At 44.1% G+C, this 14,800-nt stretch overlaps 1 protein-coding gene across 1 annotated transcript in view; it reads left to right on the top strand.

Annotated features, from left to right (window-relative positions):
• Positions 1 to 14,800, top strand: part of LOC139563184 (ALK tyrosine kinase receptor-like) — an 819,033-nt gene that overhangs the window by 743,655 nt on the left and 60,578 nt on the right. The window contains exon 20 of the mRNA XM_071381520.1: positions 6,647 to 6,833. Coding sequence (XP_071237621.1) covers positions 6,647 to 6,833 — 187 coding nt within the window. The remainder of the gene's footprint in view (positions 1 to 6,646; positions 6,834 to 14,800) is intronic.

Genomic DNA, 14,800 nt, shown 5'->3' with positions numbered 1-14,800 from the left:
ATCTGTCCATATTTCCTCATAGTATATGAGTTAGGTAGATTGTGTTCCAAGATGGCTTAGCAGTTCAGACGTCATTTTTGTCCTCGTACTGTCTTGTCCTGTATATATATATATTTACACCTTCTACGCATATCTTTTATATATTTTATTATCCAAGAACTCAACTACAAAAGCTTTCCTGCAAAAGCTTTCCTGCAACCCGCCTCACCAATTACAACAAAAAAAAGTATTATTTACCTCAAATCTGAAAATCCACAGTGGAAGCTAGCCAGGGGCTAATCAGAAGTTAGCCAGAAAGCTAACCAGAAGCTAGCCGAAAGCTAATCTGAAGCTGCCCAGAAGTTAGCCGGTTTGCTGGCTAGCGTTGGTGATTCAGCTGCCCACGTTTTGTGGTCATCAGCTATTCCTTTAGCTCGATAATCTACCGGCACTTTTGTGCAACGCGACTCGGACCGGAGCATACCGGGTCTTTTTTTTCTCTCAGTTTCCCCGGATTTCAGCCGCAGGCTCTGGACATTTGCACCTTGATTTCGCAGCTAGCTAGCTGCAAACCGTGTGACTATTGGCTTACGTCGATCCCGGAGCAAACTTAAATTATTCCGGAGCTAGCCAGCTGAGGAGTTCCATCAGCCATTCCTGGGCTACAGTCACCTATCCGGACCCGTTTTTTTTGTTGCTGCAGATACGGAGCCCCACCGGGCCTTCACGACTGACTGCCGACGTTATCTGCCCGAGGGAGTTATCCAACTGGCACCTCCGTCGCGACGTTACCTGAACGCTCATCTGGGGCCCGCTAATCGTTAGCTGTCTTATCGGCTGCTATCTGAATAAGTATATCGGACAATTTTTTTTTTTCTTGGGTCACTATATCTATTTTGCCAATTGGATTGATCCCCTCTACCACACGGAACCCCACTAATCTACCGACGGAAACGCACGAGGTGTCTAAAAATAGACCTCCATCCTATGCTATCTTGCTACCGATAGCCATCTACCCGGCCAGCTGTCTGGATCGCCGTGACCCCAACCAACCTCTACTCACTGGACCCTTATTGATCACTCGATTAAGCATGCCTCTCCTTAATGTAAATATGCCTTGTCCATTGCTGTTCTGGTTAGTGTTTATTGGCTTATTTCACTGTAGGGCCTCTAGCCCTGCTCACTATACCATATCCAACCTTTCAGTTCCACCACCCACATATGCGATGACATCACCTGGTTTCAATGATGTTTTTAGAGACAATATCTCTCTCATCATCACTCAATACCTAGGTTTACCTCCATTGTATTCACATCCTACCATACCTTTGTCTGTACATTATTCCTTGAAGCTATTTTATCGCCCCCAGAAACGTCCTTTTACTCTCTGTTCTAGACGTTCTAGACGACCAATTCTCATAGCTTTTAGCCGTACCCTTATCCTACTCCTCCTCTGTTCCTCTGGTGATGTAGAGGTGAATCCAGGCCCTGCAGTACCTAGCTCCACTCCTATTCCCCAGGCGCTCTCTTTTGATGACTTCTGTAACCGTAATAGCCTTGGTTTCATGCATGTTAACATTAGAAGCCTCCTCCCTAAGTTTGTTTTGTTCACTGCTTTAGCACACTCTGCCAACCCGGATGTTTTAGCCGTGTCTGAATCCTGGCTTAGAAAGACCACCAAAAATTCTGACATTTTCATCCCCAACTACAAGATTTTCAGACAAGATAGAACGGCCAAAGGGGGCGGTGTTGCAATCTACTGCAAAGATTGCCTGCAGAGTTCTGTTTTACTATCCAGGTCTGTTCCCAAACAATTTTAACTTCTACTTTTAAAAATCCACCTCTCTAAAAACAAGTCTCTCACCGTTGCCGCCTGCTATAGACCACCCTCTGCCCCCAGCTGTGCTCTGGACACCATATGTGAACTGATTGCCCCCCATCTATCTTCAGAGCTCGTGCTGCTAGGCGACCTAAATTGGAACATGCTTAACACCCCAGCCATCCTACAATCTAAGCTTGATGCCCTCAATCTCACACAAATTATCAATGAACCTACCAGGTACCACCCCAATTCCGTAAACACGGGTACCCTCATAGATATCATCCTAACCAACTTGCCCTCCAAATACACCTCTGCTGTTTTCAACCAAGATCTCAGCGATCACTGCCTCATTGCCTGCATCCGTAATGGGTCAGCGGTCAAACGACCTCCACTCATCACTGTCAAACGCTCCCTGAAAAACTTCAGCGAGCAGGCCTTTCTAATCGACCTGGCCGAGGTATCCTGGAAGGATATTGATCTCATCCCATCAGTAGAGGATGCCTGGATATTTTTTTTAAATGCCTTCCTCACATATGGAGAATAAGAACACCTCCTCCCAGCTTCCAACTGCACTGAAGATAGGAAACACTGTCACCACCGACAAATCCACTATAATTGAGAATTTCAATAAGCATTTTTCTACGGCTGGCCATGCTTTCCACCTGGCTACCCCTACCCCGGTCAACAGCACTGCCCTCCCCTCTGCTACTCGCCCAAGCCTTCCCCATTTCTCTTTCTCCCAAATACAGTCAGCTGATGTTCTGAAAGAGCTGCAAAATCTGGACCCTTACAAATCAGCCGGGCTAGATAATCTGGACCCTTTCTTTCTAAAACTATCTGCTGAAATTGTTGCCACCCCTATTACTAGCCTTTTCAACCTCTCTTTCGTGTCGTCTGAGATTCCCAAAGATTGGAAAGCAGCTGCGGTTATCCCCCTCTTCAAAGGGGGGGACACTCTTGACCCTAACAGCTACAGACCTATATCTATCCTATCCTGCCTTTCTGAGGTCTTCGAAAGCCAAGTCAACAAACAGATTACCGACCATTTCGAATCCCACCATACCTTCTCCGCTATGCAATCTGGTTTCAGAGCTGGTCATAGGTGCACCTCAGCCACGTTCAAGGTCATAAACGATATCTTAACCGCCATCGATAGGAAACAATACTGTGCAGCCGTATTCATTGACCTGGCCAAGGCTTTTGACTCTGTCAATCACCACATCCTCATCGGCAGACTCGACAGCCTTGGTTTCTCTAATGATTGCCTCGCCTGGTTCACCAACTACTTCTCTGATCGACTTCAGTGTGTCAAATCGGAGGGTCTGTTCAACAGGGTTCAATTATTGGACCGACTCTCTTCTCTGTATACATCAATGATGTCGCTCTTGCTGCTGGTGATTCTCTGATCCATCTCTACGCAGACGACACTATTCTGTATACTTCTGGCCCTTCTTTTGACACTGTGTTAACAACCCTCCAGGCGAGCTTCAATGCCATACAACTCTCCTTCCGTGGCCTCCATTTGCTCTTAAATACAAGTAAAACTAAATGCATGCTCTTCAACCGATCGCTGCCTGCACCTGCCCGCCTGTCCAACATCACTACTCTGGACGGCTCTGACTTAGAATATGTGGACAACTACAAATACCTAGGTGTCTGGTTAGACTGTAAACTCTCCTTCCAGACTCACATCAAACATCTCCAATCCAAAGTTAAATCTAGAATTGGCTTCCTATTCCGCAACAAAGCATCCTTCACTCATGCTGCCAAACATACCCTTGTAAAACTGACCATCCTACCAATCCTCGACTTCGGTGATGTCATTTACAAAATAGCCTCCAAAACCCTACTCAATAAATTGGATGCAGTCTATCACAGTGCCATCCGTTTTGTCACCAAAGCCCCATATACTACCCACCACTGCGACCTGTACACTCTCGTTGGCTGGCCCTCGCTTCATACTCGTCGCCAAACCCACTGGTTTCAGGTCATCTACAAGACCCTGCTAGGTAAAGTCCCCCCTTATCTCAGCTCGCTGGTCACCATAGCAGCACCTACCTGTAGCACGCGCTCCAGCAGGTATATCTCTCTGGTCACCCCCAAAACCAATTCTTCCTTTGGCCGCCTCTCCTTCCAGTTCTCTGCTGCCAATGACTGGAACGAACTACAAAAATCTCTGAAACTGGAAACACTTATCTCCCTCACTAACTTTAAGCACCAGCTGTCAGAGCAGCTCATAGATTACTGCACCTGTACATAGCCCATCTATAATTTAGCCCAAACAACTACCTCTTTACCTGCTGTATTTATTTATTTATTTTGCTCCTTTGCACCCCATTATTTCTATCTCTACTTTTTCTATCTCTACTATCTCTACTCTACTTTTTTTTAAATTGCTATATTGTATTTACTTCGCCACCATGGCCTTTTTATATTTTTATTTATTTATACACTGCTCAAAAAAATAAAGGGAACACTTAAACAACACAATGTAACTCCAAGTCAATCACACTTCTATGAAATCAAACTGTCCACTTAGGAAGCAACACTGATTGACAATACATTTCACATGCTGTTGTGCAAATGGATTAGACAAAAGGTGGAAATTATAGGCAATTAGCAAGACACCCCCAAAAAAGGAGTGATTCTGCAGGTGGTGACCACAGACCACTTCTCAGTTCCTATGCTTCCTGGCTGATGTTTTGGACACTTTTGAATGCTGGCAGTGCTCTCACTCTAGTGGTAGCATGAGACGGAGTCTACAACCCACACAAGTGGCTCAGGTAGTGCAGTTCATCCAGGATGGCACATCAATGCGAGCTGTGGCAAAAAGGTTTGCTGTGTCTGTCAGCGTAGTGTCCAGAGCATGGAGGCGCTACCAGGAGACAGGCCAGTACATCAGGAGACGTGGAGGAGGCCGTAGGAGGGCAACAACCCAGCAGCAGGACCGCTACCTCCGCCTTTGTGCCAGGAGGTGCACTGCCAGAGCCCTGCAAAATGACCTCCAGCAGGCCACAAATGTGCATGTGTCAGCACATGGTCTCACAAGGGGTCTGAGGATCTCATCTCGGTACCTAATGGCAGTCAGGCTACCTCTGGCGAGCACATGGAGGGCTGTGCGGCCCCACAAAGAAATGCCACCCCACACCATGACTGACCCACCGCCAAACTGGTCATGCTGGAGGATGTTGCAGGCAGCAGAACGTTCTCCACGGCGTCTCCAGACTCTGTCACGTCTGTCACATGTGCTCATGTGCTCAGTGTGAACCTGCTTTCACCTGTGAAGAGCACAGGGCGCCAGTGGCGAATTTGCCAATCTTGGTGTTCTCTGGCAAATGCCAAACGTCCTGCACGGTGCTGGGCTGTAAGCACAACCCCCACCTGTGGACGTCGGGCCCTCATACCACCCTCATGGAGTCTGTTTCTGACCGTTTGAGCAGACACATGCACATTTGTGGCCTGCTGGAGGTCATTTTGCAGGGCTCTGGCAGTGCACCTCCTGGCAGAAAGGCGGAGGTAGCGGTCCTGCTGCTGGGTTGTTGCCCTCCTACGGCCTCCTCCACGTCTCCTGATGTACTGGCCTGTCTCCTGGTAGCACCTCCATGCTCTGGACACTACGCTGACAGACACAGCAAACCTTTTTGCCACAGCTCGCATTGATGTGCCATCCTGGATGAACTGCACTACCTGAGCCACTTGTGTGGGTTGTAGACTCCGTCTCATGCTACCACTAGAGTGAGAGCACCGCCAGCATTCAAAAGTGTCCAAAACATCAGCCAGGAAGCATAGGAACTGAGAAGTGGTCTGTGGTCACCACCTGCAGAATCACTCCTTTTTTGGGGGTGTCTTGCTAATTGCCTATAATTTCCACCTTTTGTCAATTCCATTTGCACAACAGCATGTGAAATTTATTGTCAATCAGTGTTGCTTCCTAATTGGACAGTTTGATTTCACAGAAGTGTGATTGACTTGGAGTTACATTGTGTTGTTTAAGTGTTCCCTTTATTTTTTTGAGCAGTGTATATATATTTTGTTTGCCTTCACCTCCCTTATCTCACCTCACTTGCTCATATTGTATATAGACTTATTTTTCACTGTATTATTGACTGTATGTTTGTTTTACTCCATGTGTAACTATGTGTTGTTGTATGTGTCGAACTGCTTTGCTTTATCTTGGCCAGGTCGCAATTGTAAATGAGAACGTGTTCTCAATTTGCCTACCTGGTTAAATAAAGGTGAAATTTAAAAAAATAAATAAATAATAATATGTACACTGCTCAAAAAAATAAAGGGAACACTTAAACAACACATGCACATTTGTGGCCTGCTGGAGGTCATTTTGCAGGGCTCTGGCAGTGCTCCTCCTTGCACAAAGGCGGAGGTAGCGGTCCTGCTGCTGGGTTGTTGCCCTCCTACGGCCTCCTCCATGTCTCCTGATGTACTGGCCTGTCTCCTGGTAGTGCCTCCATGCTCTGGACACTACGCTGACAGACAGGGTCGTAGACTCCGTCTCATGCTACCACTAGAGTGAAAGCACCGCCAGCATTCAAAAGTGACCAAAACATCAGCCAGGAAGCATAGGAACTGAGAAGTGTTCTGTGGTCACCACCTGCAGAATCACTCCTTTATTGGGGGTGTCTTGCTAATTGCCTATAATTTCCACCTTTTGTCTATTCCATTTGCACAACAGCATGTGAAATTTATTGTCAATCAGTGTTGCTTCCTAAGTGGACAGTTTGATTTCACAGAAGTGTGATTGACTTGGAGTTACATTGTGTTGTTTAAGTGTTCCCTTTATTTTATTTATTTTATTTTTTTGAGCAGTGTATATTCTTGTCTATGCAGTGTACAGGCGTAAGCATACAGAGCTACAGTCCATTCAGCTGGAGCTCCAGAGCCCGGACTGTAAACTGAGCAAGCTGAGGGCTTCAACCATCATGACCGACTACAACCCCAACTACTGCTTCGCTGGGAAGTCCGCCTCTGTCAACGACCTGAAGGAGGTGCCCCGACGCAACATCTCCCTCACCAGGTACACTAGCCTTCAAAAAGTCATAAACAACAACAACAATTAGAATAAGTTTACTTCATCTTAAAACTTGCCTCACCCACTACCACCTGGGTGATTCCACAGCAGTCATTTTGTGTAAGAAATCTCACCACACATCGGGGTGGTGTTCATTAGCGGGCCGATTCAGACTTTGGAAATGTACACATTTCTTACACACACCTTTCCTACGCATTTCTCAGTAGTTGATATTCAGACTTACCTATGCAGGTGCGTAATGCGCTCTACAGGTGTGGCTACCTTGCAGGCACTGAAAAAATGTAATCCAACCACTGAAAATCCTCCCACTTGCTGGTCAACACATTTTCTCGTGGCGTTTTCATTCAATAGGGTTTTCAGAGCATTTATCTTAAGCCATCCCGTTAAATACGGTGTAACTTTAATTACAATTTTGTCGTCAGACTCACTAGAATACATCAAGAGAACAGGTTCAGAATATAGAGATCAATGAAAGAAATCCCTTTAGATATATGCCTATTTTGTTTCCATTTCAGCTTCAACTGGTCCACTTGAAAATACACTGATCTTGTTGATTATTTAGACAAATTCTTGGGTTAGGAAAGTATGTATCAATAAAAACATTTTAAAAAGCATGTTTGGAGATCCTTTACGCAGTAAATATATTGATGAATCCAAAATACAGTGGTTTGATTCATCCTGAAAGTTTCCATATTTCAAGTTCAATCCATGAAATATTGGAAGTGTACAATAGGGGTTGAACAATAGTCCTATAAACCTACCCTATTCCTCACTAATCATGGAACTCTATGACAACAGTCCAGTCATTGTGAACCGTGCACCAGGCTCCATGTTTAAACTGCTACATGTGGTCTGAATTCCATAATGATTCAAATGGGCTACATGTCCCAAATTCTCATGGCTCTGGAACTTTCATTGTGCATACCTGGCCCCTCTTCCTACTGATTGTATTTGTATATATGTTCCCTTTGTTCACCACGGTGCTGTCGATTAATGTTACAATGTCCGTTGGTACGTGTGAGTACCTGTCCTGTGTGTTTTGGCTTTTGAGCCTTTGTGGATTGCGCAGATGATTACGGGTCTCGTCCCGTGTGTTAATCATTGTGCACATGTGCTATTTATTCAAGGTACTCCTCGGTCTTTTGTTTTGGGTTTCTAACCTTTGTTTTTTTTACGTGTTTGTTTGGTCTTCGTCCCAGTGCCTTTACACAGTAATTTAGGGTATAATAATAAAAAAATATTATGCATTCCTGCGCCTGTCTCCCGAATCATTGTTACCAACGTGACACAAATTAGTACACAATGTGAGCCTTATATGATCCACTATTGCTAGCGACTTTCAGGAACAACTACACGGGACAGAGAAAAGAAAGATTACAAATTTAGACTAGTTTCCTACGAAGGAAACGAACACTAAGGTGTCAATTATAAATGTATGTGGGTATTACTGACGGTGGCTGCCGATAGTGGCTAAGATTTAACATGATACAAATTGTAAAATAGCCTAAAACTGAGAAAAGCCCTTGCATATAATTAAAACATTCTAAAGCGCATTCAAACAACTATGCAGGTTTGGTGCTGCATAGACCTATAGCTTGGGTCTCCAAATTTCATCCCCGCAAGTTATGAGGGCATACAATAAAAACTCTGAATAACGACACAGCTATTTTTAGTCTAGTTCACTGTTGAAAAGGGGCCGCAATACATGTCATGTTGATATGATTTTCAGTTTGTTTCTATATGGTTTCTCATTCGTGTCTAGGGATCATAAGGAAAAATCATCTAAAACAATTTCTTTGTGTATTTACAATCCCCTTCTCCAAATGGATTACTTTAAACATTTTAAATTACAGTGCATGGAGAATGTTTTTATTTCCATCAGAAAAAATACATTAGTGTCACGCCCTGACCTTAGAGAGCCGTTTTCTTTCTCTATTTGGTTAGGTCAGGGTGTGATTTGGGGTGGGCAATCTATGTTCTCTATTTCTTTGTGTTTGGCCGAGTGTGGTTCCCAATCAGAGGCTGCTGTCTTTCATTGTCTCTGATTGGGGATCATACTTAGGCAGCCATTTTTCCCTCCTCCAGTGTGGGATCTTGTCGTTGTTTGAGTGCATGTAGTTTGCACGACGAAGCTTTTCGTTCGTTGTATTGTTTATTGTTTTTTACTTGGTGGAACATTTAAATGAAATAATGTACACCTGGACTGGACCTGGGAGGAAATCCTGGATGGAGCAGGACCCTGGACAAGGGCTGGGGAGTATCGCCGTCCGAAGGAGGAGATAGAGGCAGCGAAAGCGGAACGGCGACATTACGAGGAGTTAGCTCAACGTAGCAAGCAAAAAACATTTTTGGGGGGGGTACACGGGTGGATTGGTGGAGTCAGGGTTCAGACCTGAGCCAACTCCCCGTGCTTACCGTGGGGAGCGTGTGACTGGTCAGGCACCGTGTTATGCGGTGATGCGCCCGTGTCCCCAGTTCGCCAGCACAGCCCAGTGCGGCCTGTTCCAGATCCCCGCACTTGCCGTGCAACAGGGGGGATTCAGCCAGGACGCGTTGTGCCAGCTCTGCGCTCCAGACCTCCAGTGCGCCTCCACGGCCAAGCATATCCTGCACCGTCATAGCCTAGTGCATCCCGTGCCAGCTCTCCACACTCACCGAGCTAAAGTGAGTATAAAGCCAGGATGTGTTGTGGCAGCTCCACTCACTAGGCTGCCAGTACGTCTCCTCAGTCCGGTGAGACCTGTTCTGGCTCCACGTACGGAGCCTCCAGCGACGGTCCCCGGTCCGGAGCCTCCAGCGACGGTCCCCGGTCCGGAGCCTCCAGCGACGGTCCCCGGTCCGGAGCCTCCAGCGACGGTCCGGAGCCTCCAGCGACGGTCCGCTGTCAAGGGAGTCTTCAGCGACGGTCCGCAGCCTGGAGCCTCCAGCGACGATCTGCAGTCCGGAGTCTTCAGTGATGAGCTGCAGTCCAGAGCCTCCAGCGGGGGTTCCCAGTCCAGAGCCTCCAGCGGGGGTTCCCAGTCCAGAGTCTACAGCGACGATCTGCAGTCCGGAGCCTCCTGCGGTGGTTCCCAGTTCAGAGCCTCCGGCGATGATCAACGGTCCGATTCCTCCGGCAACGATTCAAGGTCCGGAGTCTACGGCGACGATCCACGGTCCGGTTCCACAGAAGCGGAGGAATCAGCGTAGGGAGCCGCCACCGAGATTAGATGCCCACCCGGACCCTCCCCTATAGGTTCAGGATTGCGGCCGGGAGTCCGCACCTTTGTGGAGGGGTACTGTCACGCCATGAGAGCCGTTTTAGAGAGCCGTTTTATTTAGGGAGCCGTTTTAGAGAGCCGTTTTATTTATTGTTACAATTAGCTGCTTTTTCCACTTGGAACCGGTAGGTTCGCTCAACCTTATTCATGGTTTTCTCATGCTTAACTTCTTTGGGACAGGGGGGCAGTATTGAGTAGCTTGGATAAAAAGCTGCCCAGAGTAAACTGCCTGCTACTCTGTCCTAAAAGCTACTCTGAAGTTTCTAAAACTGTTTAAATGATGTCTGTGAGTATAACATAACTCATAAGGCAGGCAAAATCCTGAGAAGAAATCCAACCAGGAAGTTGGAAATCTGAGGTTTGTAGTGTTTCAACTCTTTGCCTATCCAAGATACAGTGGAAATGGGGTCATTTTGCACTTCCTAAGGCTTCCACTAGATGTCAACAGTCTATAAAACCTTGTTTGATGCTTCTACTATAAAGGAGGGGGGAATGAGAGGGGATTAAGTCAGAGGTCTGGCAGAGTGCCACGAGCTGGTCATGTGCATTCACATGAGAGGTAGCTTGCGTTCCATTGCATTTCTGAAGACAAAGGAATTCTCCGGTTGGAACATCATTGAAGATGTATGATAAAAACATCCTAAAGATTGATTCTATACTTAGTTTGACATGTTTCTACGAACTGTAATATGACTTTTCGTCTGAACTTTCGCCTGGACCTGCCAGCGCATCGTCAGTTTGGATTGTGTACTAAACGCGCAAACAAAAGGAGGTGTTTGGACATAAATGATGGACTTGATTGAACAAATCAAACATTTATTGTGGAACTGGGATTCCTGGGAGTGCATTCTGATGAAGATCATCAAAGGTAAGTGAATATTTCTAATGCTATTTCTGACTTTGTTGACTCCACAACATGGCGGATATCTCTTTGGCTTGTTTGGGCTCTGAGCGCTGTACTCAGATTATTGCATGGTGTGCTTTTTCGGTAAAGCTTTTTTTTAAATCTGACACAGCGGTTGCATTAACTTCTTGACGCACGGATCCCTTTAGCGGAATCATTTTCGTAAACAACCGCTGAATTGCAGAGCGCCAAATAAAAAGAAAATACTAAAAATATTTATAATCATGAAATCACAAGCGAAATATACCAAAACACAGTTTAGCTTGTTGTTAATCCACCTATCGTGTCAGATTTTGAAAATATGCTTTACAGCGAAAGCAATCCAAGCGTTTGTGAGTTTATCAATCACTAGACAGTAAGAACAGCTAGCCGCAAATTAGCTTGGTCACGAAAGTCAGAAAAGCAATAAAATGAATCGCTTACCTTTGATGATCTTCGGATGTTACACAATAAATGTTATTTTTGTTCGATAAAGATTAGTTTTATAACCAAAAACCGCCATTTGGTTTGCGCGTTATGTTCAGAAAACCACAGGCTCGTTCCGGTCCTGAAGGGCAGACGAAAATTCCAAAAAGTATCCGTAGTGTTCGTAGAAACATGTCAAATGTTTTTTATAATCAATCCTCAGGTTGTTTTTAACATATACATAATCGATAATATTTCAACCGGACGGTAAACTATTCAATACTACAGAGAAAGAAAATGTCGAGCTACAACTCTCGGGCGCATAAACTAATCAAAGGACACCTGGCGCGTTTTGATAAATCTCGCTCATTTTTCAAAATAAAAGCTTGAAACTATGTCTAAAGCCTGGTCACAGCCTAAGGAAGCTATTTGAAAATGAATCTGGTTGATACCCCTTTGGGCAGGCAATGGAACAGAGCTTTTTCCAAATAAAATGCACTTCCGGGTTGGAGTTCCTCAGGTTTTTAGCCTGCAAAATCAGTTCTGTTATACTCACAAACAATATTTTGACAGTTCTGGAAACTTTCGAGTGTTTTCTATCAGAATCTGTCAATTATATGCATATTCTAGCATCTGGGCCTGAGAAATAGTCCGTTTACCTTCGGGAACGTTATTTTTCCAAACATAAAAATAGTGCCCCCTAGCTGAAAGAGGTTAAGGAGAAGTTTCTCTAAAGTTCCATGCATAACACATGTATTTTCATCAACATTTATAATGAATATTTCTGTAAATTGATGTGGCTCTCTGCAAAATCACTAGATGTTTTGGAGGTAAAACATTGCTGAACATAACGCGCCAATGTAAACTGTTAACTGAGATTATATTATATATATGAACTTTATCGAACAAAACATACATGTATTGTGTAACATGAAGTCCTATGAGTGTCATCTGATGAAGATCATCAAAGGTTAGTGATTCATTTTATCTCTATTTATGCTTTTTGGGACTCCTCTCTTTGGCTGGAAAAATGGCTGTGTTTTTTTGGGCTATGTACTGACCTAACATAATCGTTTGGTGTGCTTTCGTCGTAAAGCCTTTTTGAAATCTGATATGTTGGCTGTATTCACAACAAGTGTAGCTTTAATTAATTAGGTGTAATGCATGAAAGTAAAATTGTTATACAAATTTATTTGAATTTGGCGCTCTGCCTTTTCACTGGATGTTGGCCATGCGAGAGAGGTACATAAAGGTAAAATAAAACTTAAATTGTCCTGCTGGAATGTGAACCTCTGTCACAGTCTCAAATCTCTGGAAGACTGAAACAGGTTTCCCTCAAGAATTGCCCTGCATCCACCTCGTCAACAGCCAGTGAATCTGCAGGGCGCCAAATTCAAAACAACAGAAATCCCCAAATTTAAATTCCTCAAACATACAAGTATTTTACACCATTTTAAAGATACAGTTGTTGTAAATCCAGCCAAAGTGTCCGATTTCAAAAAGGTTTTACGACAAAAACACACCAAACAATTATGTTAGGTATGAGCCAGGAAAAGACAGGAAAAGACAGCCATTTTCCCGCCAAAGAGAGGAGTAACAAAAAGCAGAAATAGAGATAAAATTAATCACTAACCTTTGATGATCTTCATCAGATGACACTCATAGGACTTCATGTTACACAATACATGTATGTTTTGTTTGGTAAAGTTCGTATTTATATCCAAAAATCTGAGTTTAGGCGGGACGCTACTGTCTCACCTGGCAAAAAGCCAGAGAAAATGCAGAGCGCCAAATTCAAATTAATTACTATAAAAATCTAACTTTCATTAAATCACTCATGAAAGATACCAAATTAAAGCTACACTGGTTGTGAATCCAGCCAACATGTCAGAATTCAAATAGGCTTTTCTGTGAAAGCAAAGGATGCTATTATCTGAGGATAGCACAATAGTAAACAAAGACAGAGAGAAGCATATTTCAACCCTGCAGGCGCGACACAAAACGCAGAAATAAAAATATAATTCATGCCTTACCTTTGACGAGCTTCTGTTGTTGGCACTCCAATAGGTCCCATAAACATCACAAATGGTCCTTTTGTTCGATTAATTCCGTCGATATATATCCAAAATGTCCATTTATTTGGCACGTTTGATCCAGAAAAACACCGGTTCCAACTTGCTCAAACGTGACTACAAAATATTTCAATGGTTACCTGTAAACTTTGCCAAAACATTTCAAACTACTTTTGTAATACAACTTTAGGTATTTTTTTAACGTTAATAATCGATTCAATTGAAGACGGGATGATCTGTGTTCAATACAGGAATTAAAACCGACTACAGCTAACTTTCTGGTCTCGCGCCTCTTGCAAACAGGACACCTAGAGTGACTCTCCTTCAAGACACTTCTTCATTACACAAAGGAATAACCTCAACCAATTTCTAAAGACTGTTAACATCCAGTGGAAGCGGTAGGAACTGCAAGCAGGTCCCTTAGAAATCTGGTTTCCCAATGAAACTTCATTGAAAAGAGAGTGACCTCAAAAAAAGAAATCTGAATGGTTGTCCTCGGGGTTTCGCCTGCTAAATAAGTTCTGTTTCAGTCACAGACATGATTCAAACAGTTTTAGAAACGTAAGAGTGTTTTCTATCTAAATCTACTAATAATATGCATATCTTATCTTCTGGGGATGAGTAGTTGGCAGATTAATTTGGGCATGCTTTTCATCCAAAATTCCAAATGCTGCCCCCTACCCTAGAGAAGTTAAGAAATTGCTTTTTTCTGGCCACTCTTCCATAAAGCACAGCTCTGTGGAGTGTACGGCTTAAAGTGGTCCTATGGACAGATACTCCAATCTCCGCTGTGGAGCTTTGCAGCTCCTTCGGGGTTATCTTTGGTTTCTTTGTTGCCTCTCTCATTAATGCCCTCCTTGCCTGGTCCGTGCATTTTGGTGGGCAGCCCTCTCTTGATAGGTTTGTTGTGGTGCCATATATTCTTTCCATCTTTTAATAATGATCTGTACTTCTCCACTACTGTCTCCACTACTTTGTCCCTGACCTGTTTGGAGAGTTCCTTGGTCTTCATAGTGCCGCGTGCTTGGTTGTGCCCCTTGCTTCGTGGTGTTGCAGACTCTGTGGCCATTCAGAGCAGGCGTATATATACGTAGATCATGTGACAGAACATGTGACACTTTGCACACAGGCAGACTTTATTTAACTAACTATGTGACTTCTGAAGGTAATTGGCTGCACCAGATCTTATTTAGGGGATTCATAGCAAAGGGGGTGAATACATATGCATGGACTGCTTTTCAGTTTTTTATTTTCTAGAATTTTTTTAAACAAGTCATTTTTTTAATTTTACTTCACCAATTCAGACTATTT

The sequence above is a fragment of the Salvelinus alpinus genome, chromosome 33, assembly GCF_045679555.1.
Source record: "Salvelinus alpinus chromosome 33, SLU_Salpinus.1, whole genome shotgun sequence".
NCBI lineage: Eukaryota > Metazoa > Chordata > Actinopteri > Salmoniformes > Salmonidae > Salvelinus > Salvelinus alpinus.
Note: the sequence above shows the minus strand (reverse complement) of the source record. Positions and strands in the feature narration are given on the sequence as shown.